Genomic DNA, 20,526 nt, shown 5'->3' on the forward strand with positions numbered 1-20,526 from the left:
ATCTAGATCAGGGATCTCCAACTTGTGGACTTCAACTCCCAGAGTCCTGAGTCAACTCTGGAAGTTGAAGTCCACAAGTCTTAAAGGGACCAAGGTTGGAGACTCCTGATCTAGATACAGCTTTACTGTGTAGTGAAATCCAGGTCAGGGACTTGAATACACTTGACAGCATCACCCACAAAACAAAATGGGGATGATTTAAAATGAAAAAGTAGCAACAAGCAGAGCAAATGCAGCTTTTCCACCACTGCTTCAATTATCTCGTCTCCCAATTATCTTGATTCTTGAGAAGCTCAGTGACGGGAAGGAAAAGTTCAGCAGAACCTGCTGAAGCTATTTTGCTGCCCAAGGTGAGGCATCAGAATAAAACCTCTGTGTATATAGCAGTTTTATATAATATATAAAACATAGCAAATATTTGTGTAAATTTGTTCCAGAGTTAATCCCTTCATTTTTTTTCTCTTCTTATGAGCAGCCGGTAAATACAGAAAGATAAATACTTGTCACAAGGGGCTACAATGAAGTAAGCAAAATCTCTGGCAATAGAGCTAATTTAGTGACTTTCAAAAACCATATAAGTCTATCTGCAGCTAAATTATCTGCACCTATGTGCCATCTTCTTTATTTGCTAGGTGGCTACATTTTTAAGTGAAATATGATTAAGAGATCGACTTCAAACTCCTTGAAAGTACCAAAAGTAATAAATGAAGCCACTAGCCATCTTCTCAATAATTTTTACATAATAATTTAATGGCTTGGTTTGGTCACTTTCTCTCAGTCCAACCTATCTCACAGAGTTTGGTTAGGGAGCAACTGCTATGTCCGAGCTCCTGAAGGAAAGAAAGGGAGGCTGTATGTTGCACATATGAATAAGTAAACAGATCTTAGAATGGAGAAATGCAAATAAGAGTAAGAAACAATTCATCAGCAACAGAACAACAAAGTAGTTCAAAACAGGCAGATTTCAGGCAGGTGAGTATTGTGGGGATGGTATGTGTCAAAAAAGTCAAGATGGCAATCATGACCATGTGATTGAAGCCCAGCCACTTGTATATCGCACACATGTACAAAGGGACAGAACTTCAATATCGTGGTCATGATCGCCATCTTGAGTTTTTTTGACCACCATCATCTCCCGGATGCCACTGCTTTAGGCCTGCCTAAGGGAGAAAATGCATTGCTTCTTACATTCCTCTGCACTTCGAGGCTGTATGCAGGAATGTAGGGGGAAAAATACTCAAAAAATGCTTATTTGTGATTTCAACATAACCAAGCTGAGACTTTGAATACGTTTTCACAATGAGTCAACTCATTTCCTAATTTATTAGTCTGACATGAAAATTACATTCTGCTTTAATTGCCCAGGAAACTAGAGAAATCCAAGAGCCAAGAACAATGATGGCCAGAGGGCCACACTATGCTTTTTGCCCTGCCTGAGGGCTGTAAAGGTCACTGTGGAATGGGGCTGATATTTTCAGAGCCCATTGGGAGGGTGCTGAAGAGGATGAAATGTCTCCCAAAGGAAGCTTGCTTGATTTGGCTGGCAGGGAATTAAGGGGACTTCAAAGGGGTGCTTTTGCTTTTCAACTCCTCTGAACCAAACAAAAATATTGCTTGAAAATATTAATGAATGCCTTCCTCTACAGCCTGGAGTGACACAGGGCAAGGCCCTCTCTCACACCTAATATAGAAGCCTTTCTAAGAAAGCCTTCTAAGAAACACCAATTCTACAGGTCTTATTGCCAAAAACTTGTTCCTAAAAAGAGGTAAATAAGTTGGCTGGGGGTGATGGGAACTGAAATCAAATACAGTTGAAAAACACCTTACTAGGGCACAGGAATGCTGTCCCCAGAACAGTCTCTTGGCTTAATTTCTCTAATCTAGTTCTTCCCCTCTGCTTCGCTGTTTTACATTTCACTATTTATGTATTAAATTTATATAGCCACCCATCTCACTTCTATGACATTTTAAATGTGTCGGTGTTATTATATGTAACTATTAACCATGTAACCCACTGTAATAATGTCTTGATATTAATATTTAAGCAAGACACAATTTATAACTGGTTGCCGTTTTTACAAAAGTCCTATTTTCATAAACATCCTGGTGATTTTCATATATACCTAGATGTTTCATTCAAGGAGAAAAAGGCAGGAAGGAGCAGAGTTAGTTATCCACATTAGCTCAGGTGAGAAATTGAAAAACACGGATGATGCATGTACGACCCTTAGGCACTGACTAGGCATGATATAGGAGGCACATAAAGTATCTGATTAACGTTCATTTTTTAAAATGCAGCTGCAAAGCTTTGGGTTTTATTTTTAAATAGGGAGAATGGTTTATTCTTCCCTCAGGGGCTGCTGATTTTTTTTGTTTTTGTTTACATTTATACCCCGCCCTTCTCCGAAGACTCAGGGCGGCTTACAATGTATAAGGCAATAGTCTCATTCTATTTGTAAATTTTTTCAAAGTCAACTTAACTTGCTCAAAAGTAGCTCCTACAGCTATTTGTTCCCTCACAAAATGTGTTGGGTTTCCCCTATCAGTGGAATAATTCTGTTAGAAATTATTTAAGTGGCCTTCCCTCACTTAAGAAAAGTTCCTCTAACAATTACAGAACTAAATTAAGGGGAGGATGGAGGATTTAAATGGTCCTCAAGGTTCAAGGACATTTTGTTTTCTTTCCTTCCCAGTTAATTCTCTTCCATCTTGAGCTAGCAAATAGAGCCTGTGCTCCCCCAGTGTTGTGATGTCATCCACCATGATGCCACCTTCTAGCAGTTAAGAAATGAGTAAGGAGAGGGATTTAAGGCTCACAGGCAAGGACAAGCAGGGGACAGACATTTATGGAATGTTTCCTTCAGGACTCTTTGGCAATCCCTTGATTACCCGTTCAAAATAGTTCTGTAAAACTCCTCAAATACCTTGGAATAAAGCTAGCTAGCATTCATGCAACAACATAAGCACTGCAATATTGCACCAGAGAAAATTATTTAGCGTGTAGTACAAAATACACTATTTGCTAACTATGATTCTACTACTGCTATGATTCATGCAAAGGATCAGGAAGTGCCAGCAGAGGGTTAAAAATGACTTCAAGGGATTCCCCCCCCCCAAAGAAAACTATGTCAAGGAAATCCAATGGCAGTTTTTACTTCATTAAAAACAGATTAGACATTTCTAATGGTTTCATGAGTAATCCTCTATAAGAAGGGTGTCATTATTCAAGTACATAAGCCAGGAATGGGGAACTTAAAATCTCTGTATGTGGTCTAAGTGTAACTCCAAGAAGTCTTGGGTGGTAGGGCCAGTGGTGAGGACACTGAACAGTTCAGGTTTACAACTTCTGCAGACAGGTGCATTCCTCAACTTTGGCATAATTTCCAGGCATCGGACAACCGTATCTTAGCTGTATCATGAGCACAAACCTACACATCCCCTCCAATATTCTTCCATTAGGAATTCACTGCCTATCAGTTCAGAGAAATTCAAAATATAAAGCTACACCGTGTATCTGAATTGCATGGTTTCATTTTGCTTCCAAATTTTTAAGAAGAAACCAAGCGATTAAAAAGAAAGGCATGCACATTACAAATGTGATGCATGTAACAAATGTTAAATTTCTGAACATGACCACATTAACGTGAAATCATTGAGAGTTAATAAATGCAGCCCTCATAGACTAAAAGATTTTTTCCCCCTTAGCTTTCTGTGGCAAGGGGCTGGGACTGGGGTCTTCAGACACAGGTTGCTGATAAATAACAATAAGGCAGTAGAGTTGGAGAACTGAGAGAGCAGACTGAGGCATGAGGTGTGTAACCCTCCCTTCAACTGCCTTTTTTTTTCTAATGATCTTTCCTGGTTTGTTTGTTTTTTCTCAGTCAGGCTCCAAGCCCAGAAATAAACCCACCTATAAAGTGGTAAAAAAGGTGTGCAGTGTGCTGTGCTATCTGCCTGTTTTCTTCTACAAAAATTAAAAAAAATTGTCCCCAACTTTCCTGATTGAGGCTTTCTAACCACAATATATTCAGAGATGCAGAACTGCCCTGGCACAGGCAGTCCCATCTTTCGATAATAGTATTTGTTCTTCAGTTAGCTGGTATTAATGCATTTGTATCAGGAATCACTTTGAGCGGTTCCCATTCAGGTCAGTGAACCTGACCTGACTCTGTTTAGCAACTGAGATCGCAACATTTGTTGTTACTTTTGAAGGTGTCACACAGATCTGTTTTATTATATGAATAGAGCAATACAGCCATTCTGATTATTTTGTCCAATAAAATGAAAGCCGTAATCTTTTAGGATTTGGGATGCTACACAACAGATAACTGAAGCTGAAGATTTTTCCCTCATCTGGGGCCAAGTGTAATTGAGTAACATTTTTCTCTGCTGATGCGCCTGGCTAAAAGCAGAGCCATTAGTACATTTAAACATAGGGAACAATAGGAAAGGTATTTTAAAAGGCAAGATCCCTTTGCAGGGGATGGAGGGAGGGGAAGGTAAATGGAGTTTCATATCCTGAACAATTCTATTTATTTATAAACCCTCCCCAAGAACTGTACAATTTAAATGAAAATATGGTTATCTTTGTTTGGTAGAACTTTTCAATGATAGTTAAAGAAATCTACAATACAGTTGTGATTCTCTATTCCATCCTACACATTGTTCAGTCACATCCCCAGTTCTACAAACACAAAATTAGCTTTCCCTTGTTGTTTCTTTACTGATTTCCATGCAATATGACCCTCTGGCATCTCTCAGACTGAGAAAAATATACATCTCTCAAACATTTGTGATATGTGGCATTATCAAATGCATGTTGCTTACATTTTCCTTTAAAAAAAAAAAGACAGACAATCAAATAAGGTATCTAAACAAGATGAGCCACTTATTATCAAGTTCAGTGAGCGCCAAGATGAAAGCAGGATACATTTACACAGAAACAAATTACCGTAAACATCCAGGTTTAGTCCTGGTCCTGGATAGGCACATGGAGCATAATGGTTTGGAGGAAAGGAGAATCAGGCTGCCTGAATCTCCACCCTCCCCCATCACAATACTGGAAACATCTCAAAGCTTTCTGGTTATCCTGAAGGCTCGATGATGTTGGAGTAACAGGAATTTCATTCATTCTTCATTTGCAGAGATGCACACTGCACTCTTCATGGTTCTGCATCATTGCTGGGAGAATTCCCCACAACTGACCGAAAGCCAGAATGCAGCAATTTAAGAAAAAAATGCAAGAACATGAGGTGTTGTCCTCATATCCAGCGAAGTTCTGTATCCAACCCTCTTAGCCTTCAGAGGTTGGCACTGTAGCATGTAAACATATTTTAAAAGAGAGGTGGGCTCCCAAAGGCTCAGAGGTTGAGCGGCCTCCCCAAGCCAAGGAGCCAGGAAGAGTAAGGAAACAGAGACAAGGAAATGAATGGTGACAAAAGGCTTTTCTTTCATGCATTTTGCTTTGATTATTTTTGCCTGACCATGTCTGTATGATGAAAATGTTCTCAAAGAAGGTGCAGTAAAGGGGAAGACAGAGTTTCTTGGTTGTTGAAATACACAGAGTTCCTCTCAATACTTCATGAAAAGGGTGAGGGCACTTCAGCTCCCTTTTGCTGATGACATCTGAATGCAAAGCTTCTGAACCCAAAGTTTTCCCCCTTTCTCTACACAAAGGGGTAAGATCTGAGTAAATAAAGCATTGCTGTGCAATTTACTTTTCAATTTTCTAGCCAGCAGACCCAGAGAAAACAAATTAGTTGCAAGCCACATTGAAATTTCAGGTAAAATGTAGAAAAAGAACAGAGAAAATGCTATTACCTGTGGGTGTTTTCTCACAAGACAGTGTAGGGTCACCTTTTATCGCAGCGTCCTTATTTTTGCTCTTTTAATGATGACCATACACATTTTTTTTATTAATTCTGGTCATTTTTTATATTATTATTTTCTTCCATTGTTTGTGTCTGACAAACAATGGTGAAAGAACACAGTATTAAAAACTAGGTTTTATAATGTTAATTTCCATTTATCTGCCAAAACAAACTAATCACCGAGAAAAAGGGGTAACTTGAGATCCAACTCTCTGGGACACAAAACCTAGCAATCATTCGCCCCAAAAAACCCCTTCTTCAAATAAAAATTGAGAAAAATGTGCCGCTTACTTTTTTCTTTTTCTTGACTGAGCGAGGCATTACAAATATTTGCCATTAGAACAAAAACCCTAGCAGGAAAATGAATGGGAACAGTAGAGAATTACTCTTGGCCCAGTCTCAATTTTGCAGTATTTTCAGAGGAACTTGCAAGTCTAGAAAAGGAGTATTACCTTACACTATATGGCACTGGGCCATTCCCTCTGATGGCCAAAAAACTGTTGCAACATAAACATTTAGGAGGAAAAATAGAGGAAAATTAAGTACATAGTTAAACTGTGGTATGCGTTTGCTTTTGTTTCTTTGTCTTGTCTTCCCTGTGTACAATGGAAAGACTGAACTCCATGTCTGCATAAATTATAAGATTGACAGATGACCCCCGCTCCCTTTTCCCTACATGCAGTGCCCAATAATAAATAGAGGGGGAAAACCCTCTCCAGCCCCAAATAGGCAGAGTTAACAGAGGGTGGGTGCATAAAGAGGCTTTCAGCGGCAAATGCATGCACACGTGCTGAAGAATGAGGTTTGAATTGGACTCAGAGTACCTCAGTTTTATCACGGAATAGTCACTACCCCTGAAGTCCCACAGTCTGGATCCACACCCTCCACTTCATGGTCCTCTAGGCCTCAAGTGAAAGCTTCTCTCCAAATAGCACCTCACTTCCATAAGTAGAATTCTCGATGAGGCCTGACTTTTTTTGTTGCAAAGTTATCTCCCTCTCTCCCTATCATTGATCCACCAGGTTCCGAGAGCCAGACCAGGGCAGCATTTTCTCAGAGGCTTGTGTTAATTGAATCAGCCTCACAAAACCACTCTTGATACCAGCATAACTTGTGCCCACTGTTTGCAATGTCCACATGAGGCCACTATCTTGCATTCCCTGAGCTTTCTGGGCAGTAAGTCTTAAAAGTTCAGCCTAACGTGTGCGGGGGGGGGGGGGTTAGCAATGCCCAGCACTTTGGTCCTTGGCTTACCTTTCCATAAATCTAAGGATAAACAAGTGTGCTATGGGGACCTGGGGAGCCTGGGGAATTGAGATAGGGGGAATTGAGGAGCTGGAGAGGGGCTTCCCTGACACTTTCCCCCACCCGTGTTTCCCATGCATATTGTCAAAGGTTTCAACAGCCAGCATCAGTTATTGGTTTCACCTTCTTCCTCATCAAAGGACTGAACTCCAGATGATGTAACATCAGAAACCTTGCGGCTAAGGGCAGCAGGCTCTGCCTCCTCTTTGGGTGAAAGCGACTCCAGATCCCGGCATACAACATCGTCCTCTTCTGGAGAAGGTTTCTTGTTCAACAGGGGGGCTTTCTCCAGCACGGGGTTCCCTTCCTCTTCTGCATGAACGCCCACAAGAGTGCTGGATTCAGCATTCCCCCCGTCACCAACGCTATCATCACCACTAGGAGTTGTCTGAGCTGGCCATACATCTACAAGGCCAGTATTTTGGAACACAGCCTGTTGCACTTGCTGGTGTTGTTGCTGCTGCTGCTGTTGCTGTAGTTGTTGCTGCTGCTGCTGCATTTGCAACAGTTGGTGCTGCTGGATAAGGTTGTTCTGGATTAAAACACTTTCCTGCAGATTAGACTGGCATTCCTCAAAGTTCTGGCCGAGGTAAGAGCCAGCAGCTGGGGACGCAATGAGGGACTGATCACTGGTTTCCCAAGCATCAGATGAACCCAGGCAGTACATGCCTTGTGAGACATAAGAGTGAGGCCAGCTGTCATACTGCACCTGGGCCAGGTGTTCTGCACAGGAGGTAGAAAGAGAAGAATAAAAATGAAAGAGAGGTGAAAGGCAGAATTGCAGAAGACATAGGAAAGGCATAAGCAACAAGATTTTGTGGCAGGAAGGCAAGGAGTTTCTCAGCAGTTGCCTGAGGAGGTTGTGAGAGGACACAATTTACAATGAACTTCCCTTAAAATGGTTACTTACACAGCTGTTAGACTCTCAGAATCTCACAGCTGTGAAGATGCATTCATGATTTATATCCAGATACTTTGATTAATCCAATGTATGGATCAAGTGAATGTGGACTGAGAATACATATTCATGTTAGGTGTCTATGAGATGTAGATGCTTGGATTTGAACCATAATCTTTTGTGCTCCAGGGAGCTGCTGTGGGAGATTTTAGAATGTCTTGAGACATTTTTTTTTCAGTGGTCTGAAACAAGACTAAAAGATCCAAGAGAAGAAAGAGATCTGACTACCAGAGAGAAGGCAGTGAAAGATGTCAAACTTCTAGCAAAAACATTACGCATACAATCATGGTGGTGCAGTGGTTAGAGTGGAGTATTGCAGGCTATTTCTGCTGATTGCTGGCTGCCTGCAATTTGGCAGTTCAAATCTCACCAGACTCAAGGTTGACTCAGCCTTCCATCCTTCCGAGTTGGGGACCCAAATTGTTGGGGGTAATATGCTGACTCTGTAAACTGCTTAGAGACCGCTGTAAAGTACTATGAAGCGGTAAATAACTCTAAGTGATATTGCTATTGCTATCATTGTATAGCTGATCTAAGGCTACAAAATGAAAAACTAAGATTGAAATTGCATTCCAGTTCTGCCCTAATCTAGGAGTGCAAAGTTTACAAGTCACATACTGTACTACCTGCAGCTCATTTATGGTCCCAGAGGAGGTGGAGTTAGTTTCTTTCTTTCTTTTTCTTTCTTTTCCATTTTGAGGCAGTGATTTAATGGTCAATTATAGCAATTAAAAACAAAACAATAACAATAGAAGTATCCCAAAAACTCAGGCCAGTTTTCTTTTTTTAAAAAAAAAATTGCTGCAAAACTGGTATTTACTTTGTCAGTTATGTTTCCCACAAGCCTGCACCCAAGAATAAGTAAAACAGCTTTTGTTCTATTACTGTATTTCAATAACTCTTTCACTTGCTACTCTGTCTATTTAGATTCTTGGTATCATTTCACTCTCTGCTGATAGAGGAGCATTGTACAATATTTGTGGGGGGGGGAGGTATTTTAGCTATTACTAAAATTCTTTGTCCCTGAAATTTGATCAGCTCTTTGTTTAATAGGTTTTAGAAAATTATTTTAAAAACAATTCTTTATGAGGGTCTTCGATAATTAAATGATATCATCGTTTTTTCTTTGCTTTTTGTTTATTCTTTGTACGATTTTTGTTTTATGTTTTTATAGGTTTATGGATTTTTAAAATTTACTATGTACAGTATTAGACAATGGACATTTTAATACAGGTAGTTCTTGACCTATGACCACAAATGAGTCCAGAACATCTGCAGTTAAGTGATATGGTCATTCAGTGTGTTGTGTCTGATTTTACAATCTTTTTTGCCTCAGTCATTATGGGATCCAGCTTCTTCCATTAACTTTGCTTGTTACAAGACCCCTGGGATGGTCACAAATGGCAATTACGTGACCCCAGAAGCTGCAACCATCATAAATACATGCCTATTGCCAGGTAACTGAATTCTGAACACATGAACACCGGGATGCTGTGACAATTGTGAGGACAGGTCATAACTATCTTTTTTTAGCATCATCATAATTATGGTTAAATAAAGGACTGTAAGGACTACCTATAGCAGTGATGGCTAACTTTTTCCGGAGCGAGTGCCCAAAGTGAACCCCAAAATGCAATGCATGTACCACCCTGCGGATGCGCCCCTTGGCCCCCTGCATGCACCCTACCCCCCTGTGCATGTGCATGTGCGCCCCCACATGCAACCCACTCCGGTGCATGCACACATGCCCCCTGCACATGCCCCACCGTCCCACGCATGCCGAAGACCCAAAGACCAGCTGGCTGGCGGGAGGCCTGCACACATGCGCAGCAGAGCGCGAGGCTCGTATGGAATTACAGAGGGCGCTGCGTGCTAGCTCTGGCACATGTGCCACAGGTTTGCCATCATGGACCTATAGCATGCTTGTTATCCTCTGAGAGTCTCTCGATAAAATTAAGTAAAACTTACATGAATGAATAAATAAAAAATAAAATGTAAAAAGTAATAAAAGGAATGATGTATCGAAGCAAGAAAAGATATTGAAAGTTGCCCCATCTGCTTTTGAAGTAGAAGTTTTCATATGCTACACAAGGCCCATCAGCTGACTAAAGTTATACATTCCTGGATTCCATCCTATCCTACTTTTTGTATTGTTCTAAGATAATGCTACTTTTATTCAAAATATTCCTCTTACTTCCTTCTCTTTAACTACCCTTATTAAACTGGTTACAGAAGATTCTGTTTTCTTTTCACAGCATTTTTATTTACTTGATTATAGTAGCACTTTTATAGTATAGATAATTTTTTAAAAGGAATATAGTTCATATTTTATAATGTTTTAGCTTGAACTGGCAATTTTCAAGAGAGCAAAGTCACACGCAGTTCTCATGGAATAGGTTAGAATTCTTTTGTGTAACATGATAGCAGTGCTATAATGATTTGCTTGTGTCTTTAAAATAAGTTAAAGATTGAAGATTCAAAATCTAATATTTCTACTGTTTATTATTTATTTCTTCAGCAACAAAGAAATAATTAATAATGGTTAAAATATTCCACTTGTTTATTCCTGGAAAGAAAGGAATGTAAAATGTAGCTATCTCCCAGAAATCTCTTTATGAACATATTTGTTAATATGTGTCTTTAAATGTAAACATATATTTGTAAATTTCTTGAACATTATGAATGCACATATCAACTATATGTATACATATACAAACTCTCTATATGTTGACTAGAATATAAGCATGCCTGGTTAATATAGAATAGCTCAGGGGTGTCAAACTTGCGGCCCGCGGGCTGGATGTATCACATGCTGGCCACGCCCACACCCATTTTAGCGAAAGGGAAAAAGTTGCGATACGTCACGTGATGAAAATGTGACACTGCAAGTTTGACACCCCTGGAATAGCTCTACCTTACTTCCAGTAGAAAGGTTCACCATCCCAAATGATCTTCTTCAAATAAGTATCATCTGCTTGTTGACAATTAGTATGTTAGAGGGAAGGTTAGATTTAGTAATTTCCCAGCTTGCTATTGAGTGGGATTTTAAGCCAGTCTGGAGGACATCCATTGAGTTGCATCAGCCCCTATTTGTATTCTGAAGCAACATGGTCTAGACACAAGTTTGACCTAAATTCTACAAAGCTTGAGGCACAAAAAGCCCTACCAGGTAGTGTTGGGGGACAAATAATGAAAGTAGAGGAAATAATATAATACAGAATACAAGCTGTGCCTTAAAGTGTTTGGTGATCTAGATAATATTAACTGAATACTGGTTACAATAACCTTCTAACAGTGGCCATTATTAGGGGATTTAAGGCTGACAACAGCTTTCTTAACATTATTTAATGTGTTCAGTGCTGATAAAATATTTAAAACTAGGATTTTTCTGCTTAGTGCTTAGCCAATGTATTGCACAAATAAATAGAAAGTTCATAACAGATATCTAGGACTGGTATGCTTCTCCCAATCAGTATAGCCGTAGCCTTCTCTAATTGTCTCATGAGAAAAAGATTACCTGTCTCTCTATAGCTTTATGTCCATCTCCTGGAAGCCTAAGAGGAAAATAAACATTCACCTTGATTCTCCATCATCTCTTGATAGTTTTCATTGTAGTTGCCAGCTTGGTTTTCCTGATTGGAGTTGACACTTACATCCTCACCATCCATGGAAGACCAGGCCATCAGTGTGGCTTCTGAGATAGCAAACTGTTGCATCACTCCTAAAATATCAAAAGACAGAAAAGAGTAAATGTCAATGATGCAAACTCATTCCTTTCTCCCACTTGCCAATAACCGCTTATATCTTTCACTTCACTGTCTTTCTTTTTATTGTCTCACTCTCCAATATCCTGATCAATATCCTGTCTCAAAATTCCACACTGGATTCTAAAATTTTATATTTTGAATGGACAATCCTGTATCAGAATGGCTGTCTCATGCATATAGGTACACAGAAATAAATCCCACCCTCAAAGCATTCAGCAATGTTAGGAAGTTGCTAAAAATATGGAATAGGAATACAGAACTGTATAGTAAAATTATACACATCAGAGCCAGAAATATGATCTATAATATCTAATGAGGGAAAAGGAATAATTCAGCATAGAGATATTTTCAATTGAAATCTTTATTTGAGCCTGGGGAATAAGACAGTGAAAAGATATTATCTATATTGAGAGATTTGAATGGGTCCAGATCAGTGGTGAAATCCGAACCGATTTGCTACTGGGTTCGCTGGCCGCACATGTGTGCTGTGTGCCAAAAGGAGACTTGAGAAGGTAAGTAGAAGTGAGGTGGGGAATCAGCTGTGGTATGTGAATTAGCTTCGCTAGAATGCAGGATTTCCTGCTTTCTAGCAAAGCTATAACTCCGCTGAACACCTAATCCCCCTCCCCCGCTGTTTTATTTACCTTCCCAAGCTCCTTTTGGCACATGCTGCGCGCACACACATGCATAGTACATGCCAAAAGGAGGCTTGGGAAGGTAAGTGGAACAGCAGGGGGATCAGCTATGACGTGCGATTTAGCTTTGCTAGAAAGCAGGATTTCCTGCTTTCTAGCAAAGGTAAACCCCGCTGCACAGCTGATCGTTGGAAATACTGGTTCTGTTGTGACTCCAGCCCCCGAACCTGGCCCCATGCCCGGAAGTGACTTGGAGCCGGGCCTACTGCCAGAAAGTGACTTGGACAGTGAGGGGGAAGGGCCGTCAGGACTTACCTCGAGAGCACTGGCTTCCCTGGCTCAGCTCCAGGAGCCAGAAGCAGGCCAGGTGGAAGAAATAATGAGGCCTAGGAAGTGCTAAGTCATGAGCCACACCCCACAGGATATAAAAGGCAGCAAGAGCTGGTGTGTCTCTTTGTAACAGGCAAATCCACTGATTGACTAGAGCTGAAGTTTGTGACTCACCAGCGTCATGGAAAATAATGAGGGCTCTTTATTTATTTATTTATTTATTTTATTAATCACATTTATATACCGCCCTATCTCCCAGGGGACTCAGGGCGGTTCACAGGCAAGTAAAAACATATATATAAATACAGACTAAAATAACAGTTAAAAAACTTATTCTAAAAGCCGAATTATTAAAAAGCAATATAAATAATAAAACCCCTTTAAAACCAATATAAATTTAAAACCTAATCCAGTCCTGCGCAGATGAATAAATATGTTTTAAGCTCGCGACGGAAAGTTCAGAGGTCCGGAAGTTGATGAAGTCCTGGGGGGAGTTCGTTCCAGAGGGTGGGAGCCCCCACAGAGAAGGCCCTTCCCCTGGGTGTCGCCAGACGACACTGCCTAGCTGACGGCACCCTGAGGAGTCCCTCTCTGTGAGAGCGCACGGGTCGGTGAGAGGTATTCGGTAGCAGTAGGCGGTCCCATAAGTAACTCGGCCCTATGCCATGGAGCGCTTTAAAGGTGGTTACTAGAACCTTGAAGCGCACCCGGAAGGCCACAGGTAGCCAGTGCAGTCTGCGCAGGATAGGTGTCACACGGTAGCCACGAGGGGCTCCCTCTATCACCCGCGCAGCCGCATTCTGAACTAACTGCAGCCTCCGGATGCCCTTCAAGGGGAGCCCCATGTAGAGAGCATTGCAGTAATCCAGACGAGACATCACGAGTGCGTGAGTGACCGTGCATAGGGCATCCCGGTCTAGAAAGGGGCGCAACTGGCGCACCAGGCGAACCTGGTAGAAAGCTCTCCTGGAGACGGCCGTCAAATGATCTTCAAAAGACAGCCGTTCATCCAGGAGGACGCCCAAGTTGCGCACCCTCTCCATCGGGGCCAATGACTCGCCCCCAACAGTCAGCCGTGGACTCAGCTGACTGTACCGGGATGCCGGCATCCACAGCCACTCTGTCTTGGAGGGATTGAGCTTGAGCCTGTTTCTCCCCATCCAGACCCGTACGGCTTCCAAACACCGGGACAGCACTTCGATAGCTTCATTGGGGTGGCCCGTGTGAAAAGTACAGCTGGGTGTCATCCGCACAGCTGGTACCTCACACGAAGCCACTGATGATCTCACTCAGCGGCTTCATATAGATGTTGAACAGAAGGCGAGAGAATCGACCCCGCGGCACCCCACAAGTGAGGCGCCTCGGGGCCGACCTCTGCCTCCCTGTCAACACCGTCTGCGACCGATCGGAGAGATAGGAGGAGAACCACCGATAAACGGTGCCTCCCAATCCCAATCCCTCCAACCGGCGCAGCAGGATACCATGGTCGATGGTATCAAAAGCCGCTGAGAGGTCTAATAGGACCAGGGCAGAGGAACAACCCCTATCCCTGGCCCTCCAGAGATCATCCACCAACGCGACCAAAGCCGTCTCAGTGCTATAACCGGGCCGGAAACCGGACTGGAACGGGTCTAGATAGGCAGTTTCATCCAGGTGTAAGGGAAACTGATATGCCACCATACTCTCTACAACCTTCACCACAAAGCGAAAGTTGGAGACCGGACGATAATTACCTAAAACAGCCGGGTCCAGGGAAGGCTTCTTGAGGAGGGGCCTCACCACCGCCTCTTTCAAGGCGGCCGGAAAGACTCCCTCCAACAAAGAAGCGCTCGTAATCGCCTGGAGCCAGCCTCGTGTCACCTCCTGAGTGGCCAGCACCAACCAGGAGGGGCACGGGTCCAGTAAACATGTGGCGGCATTCAACCTACCCAACAACCTGTCCATGTCCTCGGGAGCCACAGGGTCAAACTCATCCCAAACAATATCACCAAGACCACCCTCAGACGCCTCACCTGCATCACCGCAATTTTGGTCCAGACCGTCCCGAAGCTGAACGATTTTATCGTATAGATAACCGTTAAACTCCTCAGCACGTCCCTGAACGGGTCATCCCGCTCCCCCTGGTGAAGAAGGGAACGAGTCACCCGAAACAGGGCGGCTGGGCGGTTATCTGCCGACGCAATGAGGGAGGAGGCGTAGCAACGCCTCGCTTCCCTCAATGCCACTAGATAAGCCCTAGTATAGGACTTCACTAGTGTCCGATCAGCCTCTGAATGGCTAGACCTCCAGGAACTCTCTAGGCGTCTTCTCCGGCGCTTCATCCCCCTCAGCTCCTCGGAGAACCAAGGAGCCGACGCTGGCTCTTTTGCCGCCAGAGCTGATAGTGCCGGTTAATTAAGCCATCATTCGGACGGAGGCGGAGAAGCACAGAACAGGTTCGGAGAACTGGTAGCTTTTTTAAACTACCGGTTTGCCTGAACTGGTAGCTAACTACTGGTTCGAGTGAACAGGTAGCTTTTTTTAAACTACTGGTTTGCCCGAACTGGTAGTTTTTATCACTACCGGTTCGTCCGAAACAGAGTGAACCAATAGCATTTCATCCCTGGTCCAGATCCACTCCAGAGTAAGCATATCTCCTCTAAAATAACTCTTGAATTATTTTCACACTTCTTCAAATGTAAGAGGAACAGATCAGAAATCGTTATGTCCAAACATCTGAATATCCTCAGTCCATCTATGCAATCCAAAGAAAAGCTATATCCAAATATAGAATTTTGATTCTAATGAAATAACAACATCTGCCTAATCCAGGTATTTGGGAAGGACTCAACAGATAGACAACAATGTCAAATCCAGTCTAAACATCTGACTAACTGTGCAAGTAACTATAATAATAGAGGAACAATCATTATGATTCCACAAATCTAGAAAAACTATTCTGTATTCCATTTACCCTCCTCCTCCACTTCTTCCTCCTTGTCTACCTAGAGCCATTCACATACAGAGAGGTGGTAGCATACCTGCAAGGAATCGGGCCTCTTTTTCTCCATCACTCAGGTCAGAGTAAGCATCTGCATCCTTGCGTACTGTCTCATGAGTATGCTGCTGGCTGCTGCCTTTGCCCCAGCCTTGCCACTCAATCATGTGTGCAACACGACCCTGCCCCATGGCAGTGGGCTTGGTGACGTGATCCTTCATGCTGCGGGATATCCCTAAGGCGCCAGACATTAATAAAACAAAGAGGGGCTATAATACAGCACCAGAGCAATCTGTCGTGGCAACCTAAGACAAGTCTACTTTGTTCTCTCTTCCTGTCCCAACATAATTGCTCTACTGTTACAGGAGACTCCCCATAAAGGTAAAAAAATATGCACCATGGAACTCCAAAACTGAATTGCTTTACCATCTTTGTGTCTGAACAATACAATTATTTCTCATTGCAGAGGAGAATCTAGGCTCGACGGCAAGAGGCTAATTGGGGCCACAATATAACAACATGTGTAATGAATTTTAAACATCCAACAAAATATGATAATAAATGTGCATAAGCAATATGCTTTCTAAAAAATGTTATGGGGAGCAAAATCAGGACTGCACCGCTGAGGAATTAATCTCATGGTTCTCCTAGAAATTGTCTTCTATCCTCATCCAAACATCATGTATTTTATAAATTTCCTCTATGCCCGCATCTTGTGATGTTCGCAAGAGAAAATCTGGGGTGGGTCTTTGGCTGCAGCACAGCAGGAGGAAAAAGAGATGAATTTATATGTATCTAGACTGATCCTAAAGCACTTGAAAAATGGGTCATTGACATTGCCTAATGGCAGTTAAGAGAATTTAATGAGACACACATGTGTGATCTATGTATTACATAAAAAAATTAACACTCTTTCAAAAGACAGAATATTGATTCCCCAACCTTTGCTCTTTATGGGACAGGAAATAGTTTTTCTACCTACAAATCAAAAGGTTTATAGAAATTATAGTAGGCAACAACATGAAATTATACAAATTAATGTTCATTCATCAAAAGTTAAATATATTAATAGTAATGTATTGATTGTTAATAAAAACAGGGTTGCCTATTTTCAGAATGTTTTTAACCATGAAAGATTAATGTTAATTAATTCTAGCACTTGCTTCTTTTCCTAGTCATGACTAAGATTTTCAAAAGCTTTAAACAGATTTATAGAACTTCTTTAATTCTGTGAATCTTTGGTATAATTCTTTCCTTTTTCTCTACTATGAGCAAATTGAATAGAAAATTCTGTTATTTAAAATGCTTTTAAGGACAAAATCCTTCCCAAGGATGCTTATATAATGTAATCACATGGAATAAATGCATAAATAACGAAATAGTAAACACCGATAAAGGGCAAAAATCACAGCATCATAATAATACTAAGACCAACCAATACTAAAATCAAAATACAACTGCATCTAATCCCAGAACTATCCCCATATCGCTCTCATGAAAAGCAGAAAAGAATAAATATGTATTCAGGACTTTCTAAAATTGATGAGGTTTGATAGCTTCTAGATGCCAACCATTCCAGGAATGTAGAGTATTGTAGAAAAACCCTGTTGTTTTTTATTGGTCAGTTTGTCACCCTCAAAGAAGGCAAGAGAAATTACTGGTTCTTAAAGGTGAACAGGTTGGTATAGGTGAGGGTGACATTCTCTAAATAATTTAACCCTTAACAGCTGCTTTAGGGGGTTAAATCCAGAGCTTTAATAGTCACTCTGAAATAACCTGATATCCAGTGCCATGTAGCCTAGACACTCCATATCCCAAAACATTTGAAATGGATCATTTTATAGGCAGCTGCAGATTATAGTCCATTCTTGTCACCCTTACTGAATGGATAGGCAAAGTGAAGTCTGGAGAACCAACCTAGTTCCTGACCATCCCAGTCACTTGGCTTTTGCCATAAGAAGAGTGCTCTAGAACAAAGGGTCCCCAAAAGTGGAATCTCTATCCAGAGCACATAGTTTCACTATCCAAGGATTCTTTTTCTTGCCTGACTAAATTTTCACTTGTTCATTCTCACTCATCCTTGGGTAGCGCTTTTGTACTGAAATAAAGGGGAGACCAGCACATAACTTTAGGAAAGCACTCCTCGGTCCTATGTTCTTTAGAACTTTGGTCCACGGCTCACCCACCCTCAGTTAATCAGAGAGTTGTGATTCAGTACTGAGAGGTATTAAACTTAGGAAGGCTGTTGGGAAGAAACCATATATGTGTTAATAAAGCATAAAGCCTTAGAAGTGCATTAACAATGAAATGTCAAGAGAAGAAAGAATACATCACTTCCCCCCCTTATTTCAGTGGGGGGGAGATTTTTTTTTTTGGCATTAGCAAAAAAGACCTTGTTCTGTAATATGTGAAAGGTAATGGGTGTTGTCCAGTTTTTATTTTTACCCCAGGCAGACAATAGTGAATTCTTGTTATGCACTCAAACACACCTACCTGCTCCAACCCAGAAATGTGAAGGAGTAATGAATCAATTCCAAGACATAGGAGCAACGAGGGAACTGATGAATATCTGGCACTTAATCCTGCAATTTGGGTAGGTAATAAAGTTACCAAAAAGTTTCTTTTTACTCCCATTATTTCATAAAGATTTGAAGTTAGGGCAAAAAGTGGATAAAACCCAGGTTAGTAAGAAGTATAATGATTTCAGATTCACAGGTTTAAGATCCTCACCAGATAAAGATGATTTAGCAAGAGCTCCAATCCCATAGGCATTTGAGTTTCGTTTCAGTTTGGGAAGAATTGAGGTTGTATCTTCCATGGATAGCTGAAAACAGGTCATACCAAGAAATAAAACATAAGATAGAGAAAAGGAGCAGGAGATATTCTGATCTGAGTTTCTAAGAAAACAAGAAATATAAATCTAAAATAGAAGGAACAAAGAAGAAAAAACAACAGTAACTGCAGAAAATTTATATAAGGCAAGTATTAGTTTTACATCAGCTCTAATGAACTAAAGTTACTTTTGGTGTCTAGCTGGAATGTGTTTTGCCAGCAATTTATGATACATTATATGAAAAGGTTAAAAGACAGAACATAAATAAAATTCAAGGTGAAACCTGTTGTGTATGTAAAGCTCCCAAGTGCTTCAGAGCATTTCTAACATAACAACTAATAACATAATACACCATCACCGTGGCAGCGGATTATAAATTTAGACAGGTTTATATCACAGCAATAGCTGTATAATGCTGTAAATTGGTGGTCTGAGTGAGTAGAGAAGATTAAGAGTGGATTACTGTTATCTGGATTCAGATAAATACTGAGTAGATAAGGTCAGAAAGTATTTTTCAAAGGTGAAGATTTTCCCAGCTGCTTTCTTATTTTGATTTAGTATAAAAGCCAGAATGATAAAGGAAAGAATAGATTCCAGGAACTCTGCACAGAAGTCACTACTTCTTCTGCTCTACAAGTAATAGAGCATACCTCATGTCTTAGCTTTTTTCCCCTGTCCCTACTTCTCATCTTTGAATGCTACACAAAGGAAACACTCAACATTATTGTTGAGGAACATGATGTGCAATCACAAAATGAAAAGAAGGGGGGGAAAATAGGAATTGAAATTGGGTACAAATCCTCCAAAACCACAGATGTCTCAGTTAATTTTCCTTCTATAATATCCATACCATCTGTAAGAATCCATACTCCTGAAATGCTCTCTCTTCTTATTGAAAATCCCCTCCCCAAACATACACTAGATTAGCCATTCTTCCTGAATTTGCTGCAAATGGTATGGTGGGACACAGAAAACCCAAGCATCAGAAAGAAGGTGGTTGAAGATTAGTGTTGGTTTGGGGCCCGGTAGCTACTTTCCTTTAAAATACAAATGGCAGTATTATACACATATATTGTAATTACTTTAGCACGTCCTATGATTTGATACTTGTCTCCAGAAAATGGGCTACAAAAGTCATTGGTCATCTAATAAAAATTGTACTCAGAGCATTAAAGAATAGACATTTATATTTAGCCATGATTTGGGTAGGTAATAAAGTTACCAAAAGTTTTCTTTTACTCCCATTATTTCATAAAGATTTGAAGTTAGGGCAAAAAGTGGATAAAACCCAGGTTAGTAAGAAGTATAATGATTTCAGATTCACAGGTTTAAGATCCTCACCAGATAAAGATGATTTAGCAAGAGCTCCAATCCCATAGGCATTTGAGTTTCGTTTCAGTTTGGGAAGAATTGAGGTTGTATCTTCCATGGATAGCTGAAAACAGGTCATACCAAGAAATAAAACATAAGATAGAGAAAAGGAGCAGGAGATATTCTGATCTGAGTTTCTAAGAAAAACAAGAAATATAAATCTAAAATAGAAGGAACAAAGAAGAAAAAACAACAGTAACTGCAGAAAATTTATATAAGGCAAGTATTAGTTTTACATCAGCTCTAATGAACTAAAGTTACTTTTGGTGTCTAGCTGGAATGTGTTTTGCCAGCAATTTATGATACATTATATGAAAAGGTTAAAAGACAGAACATAAATAAAATTCAAGGTGAAACCTGTTGTGTATGTAAAGCTCCCAAGTGCTTCAGAGCATTTCTAACATAACAACTAATAACATAATACACCATCACCGTGGCAGCGGATTATAAATTTAGACAGGTTTATATCACAGCAATAGC

General features: G+C 40.9%; 1 protein-coding gene across 2 annotated transcripts in view; it reads right to left on the reverse strand.

Moving 5' to 3' along the window:
* Positions 1–2,463: 2,463 nt before the first annotated feature.
* FAM131B (family with sequence similarity 131 member B) overlaps positions 2,464–20,526 on the reverse strand; it is a 58,532-nt gene continuing 40,469 nt past the window's right edge. Inside the window, exons 4-7 of one of the 2 annotated variants that reach the window (XM_058169494.1) lie at positions 20,025–20,110; positions 15,886–16,094; positions 11,711–11,854; positions 2,464–7,898 (exon numbers count right to left, since the gene is read on the reverse strand). In XM_058169494.1, the coding sequence (XP_058025477.1) occupies positions 7,282–7,898; positions 11,711–11,854; positions 15,886–16,094; positions 20,025–20,110 (1,056 nt within the window). In that variant the 3' untranslated portion in view covers positions 2,464–7,281. Of the gene's footprint in view, positions 7,899–11,710; positions 11,855–15,885; positions 16,095–20,015; positions 20,111–20,526 lie in introns of those variants that run through there. The other variant, XR_009153492.1, reaches the window with a different exon arrangement.

The sequence above is a fragment of the Ahaetulla prasina genome, chromosome 2 (assembly GCF_028640845.1).
Source record: "Ahaetulla prasina isolate Xishuangbanna chromosome 2, ASM2864084v1, whole genome shotgun sequence".
NCBI lineage: Eukaryota > Metazoa > Chordata > Lepidosauria > Squamata > Colubridae > Ahaetulla > Ahaetulla prasina.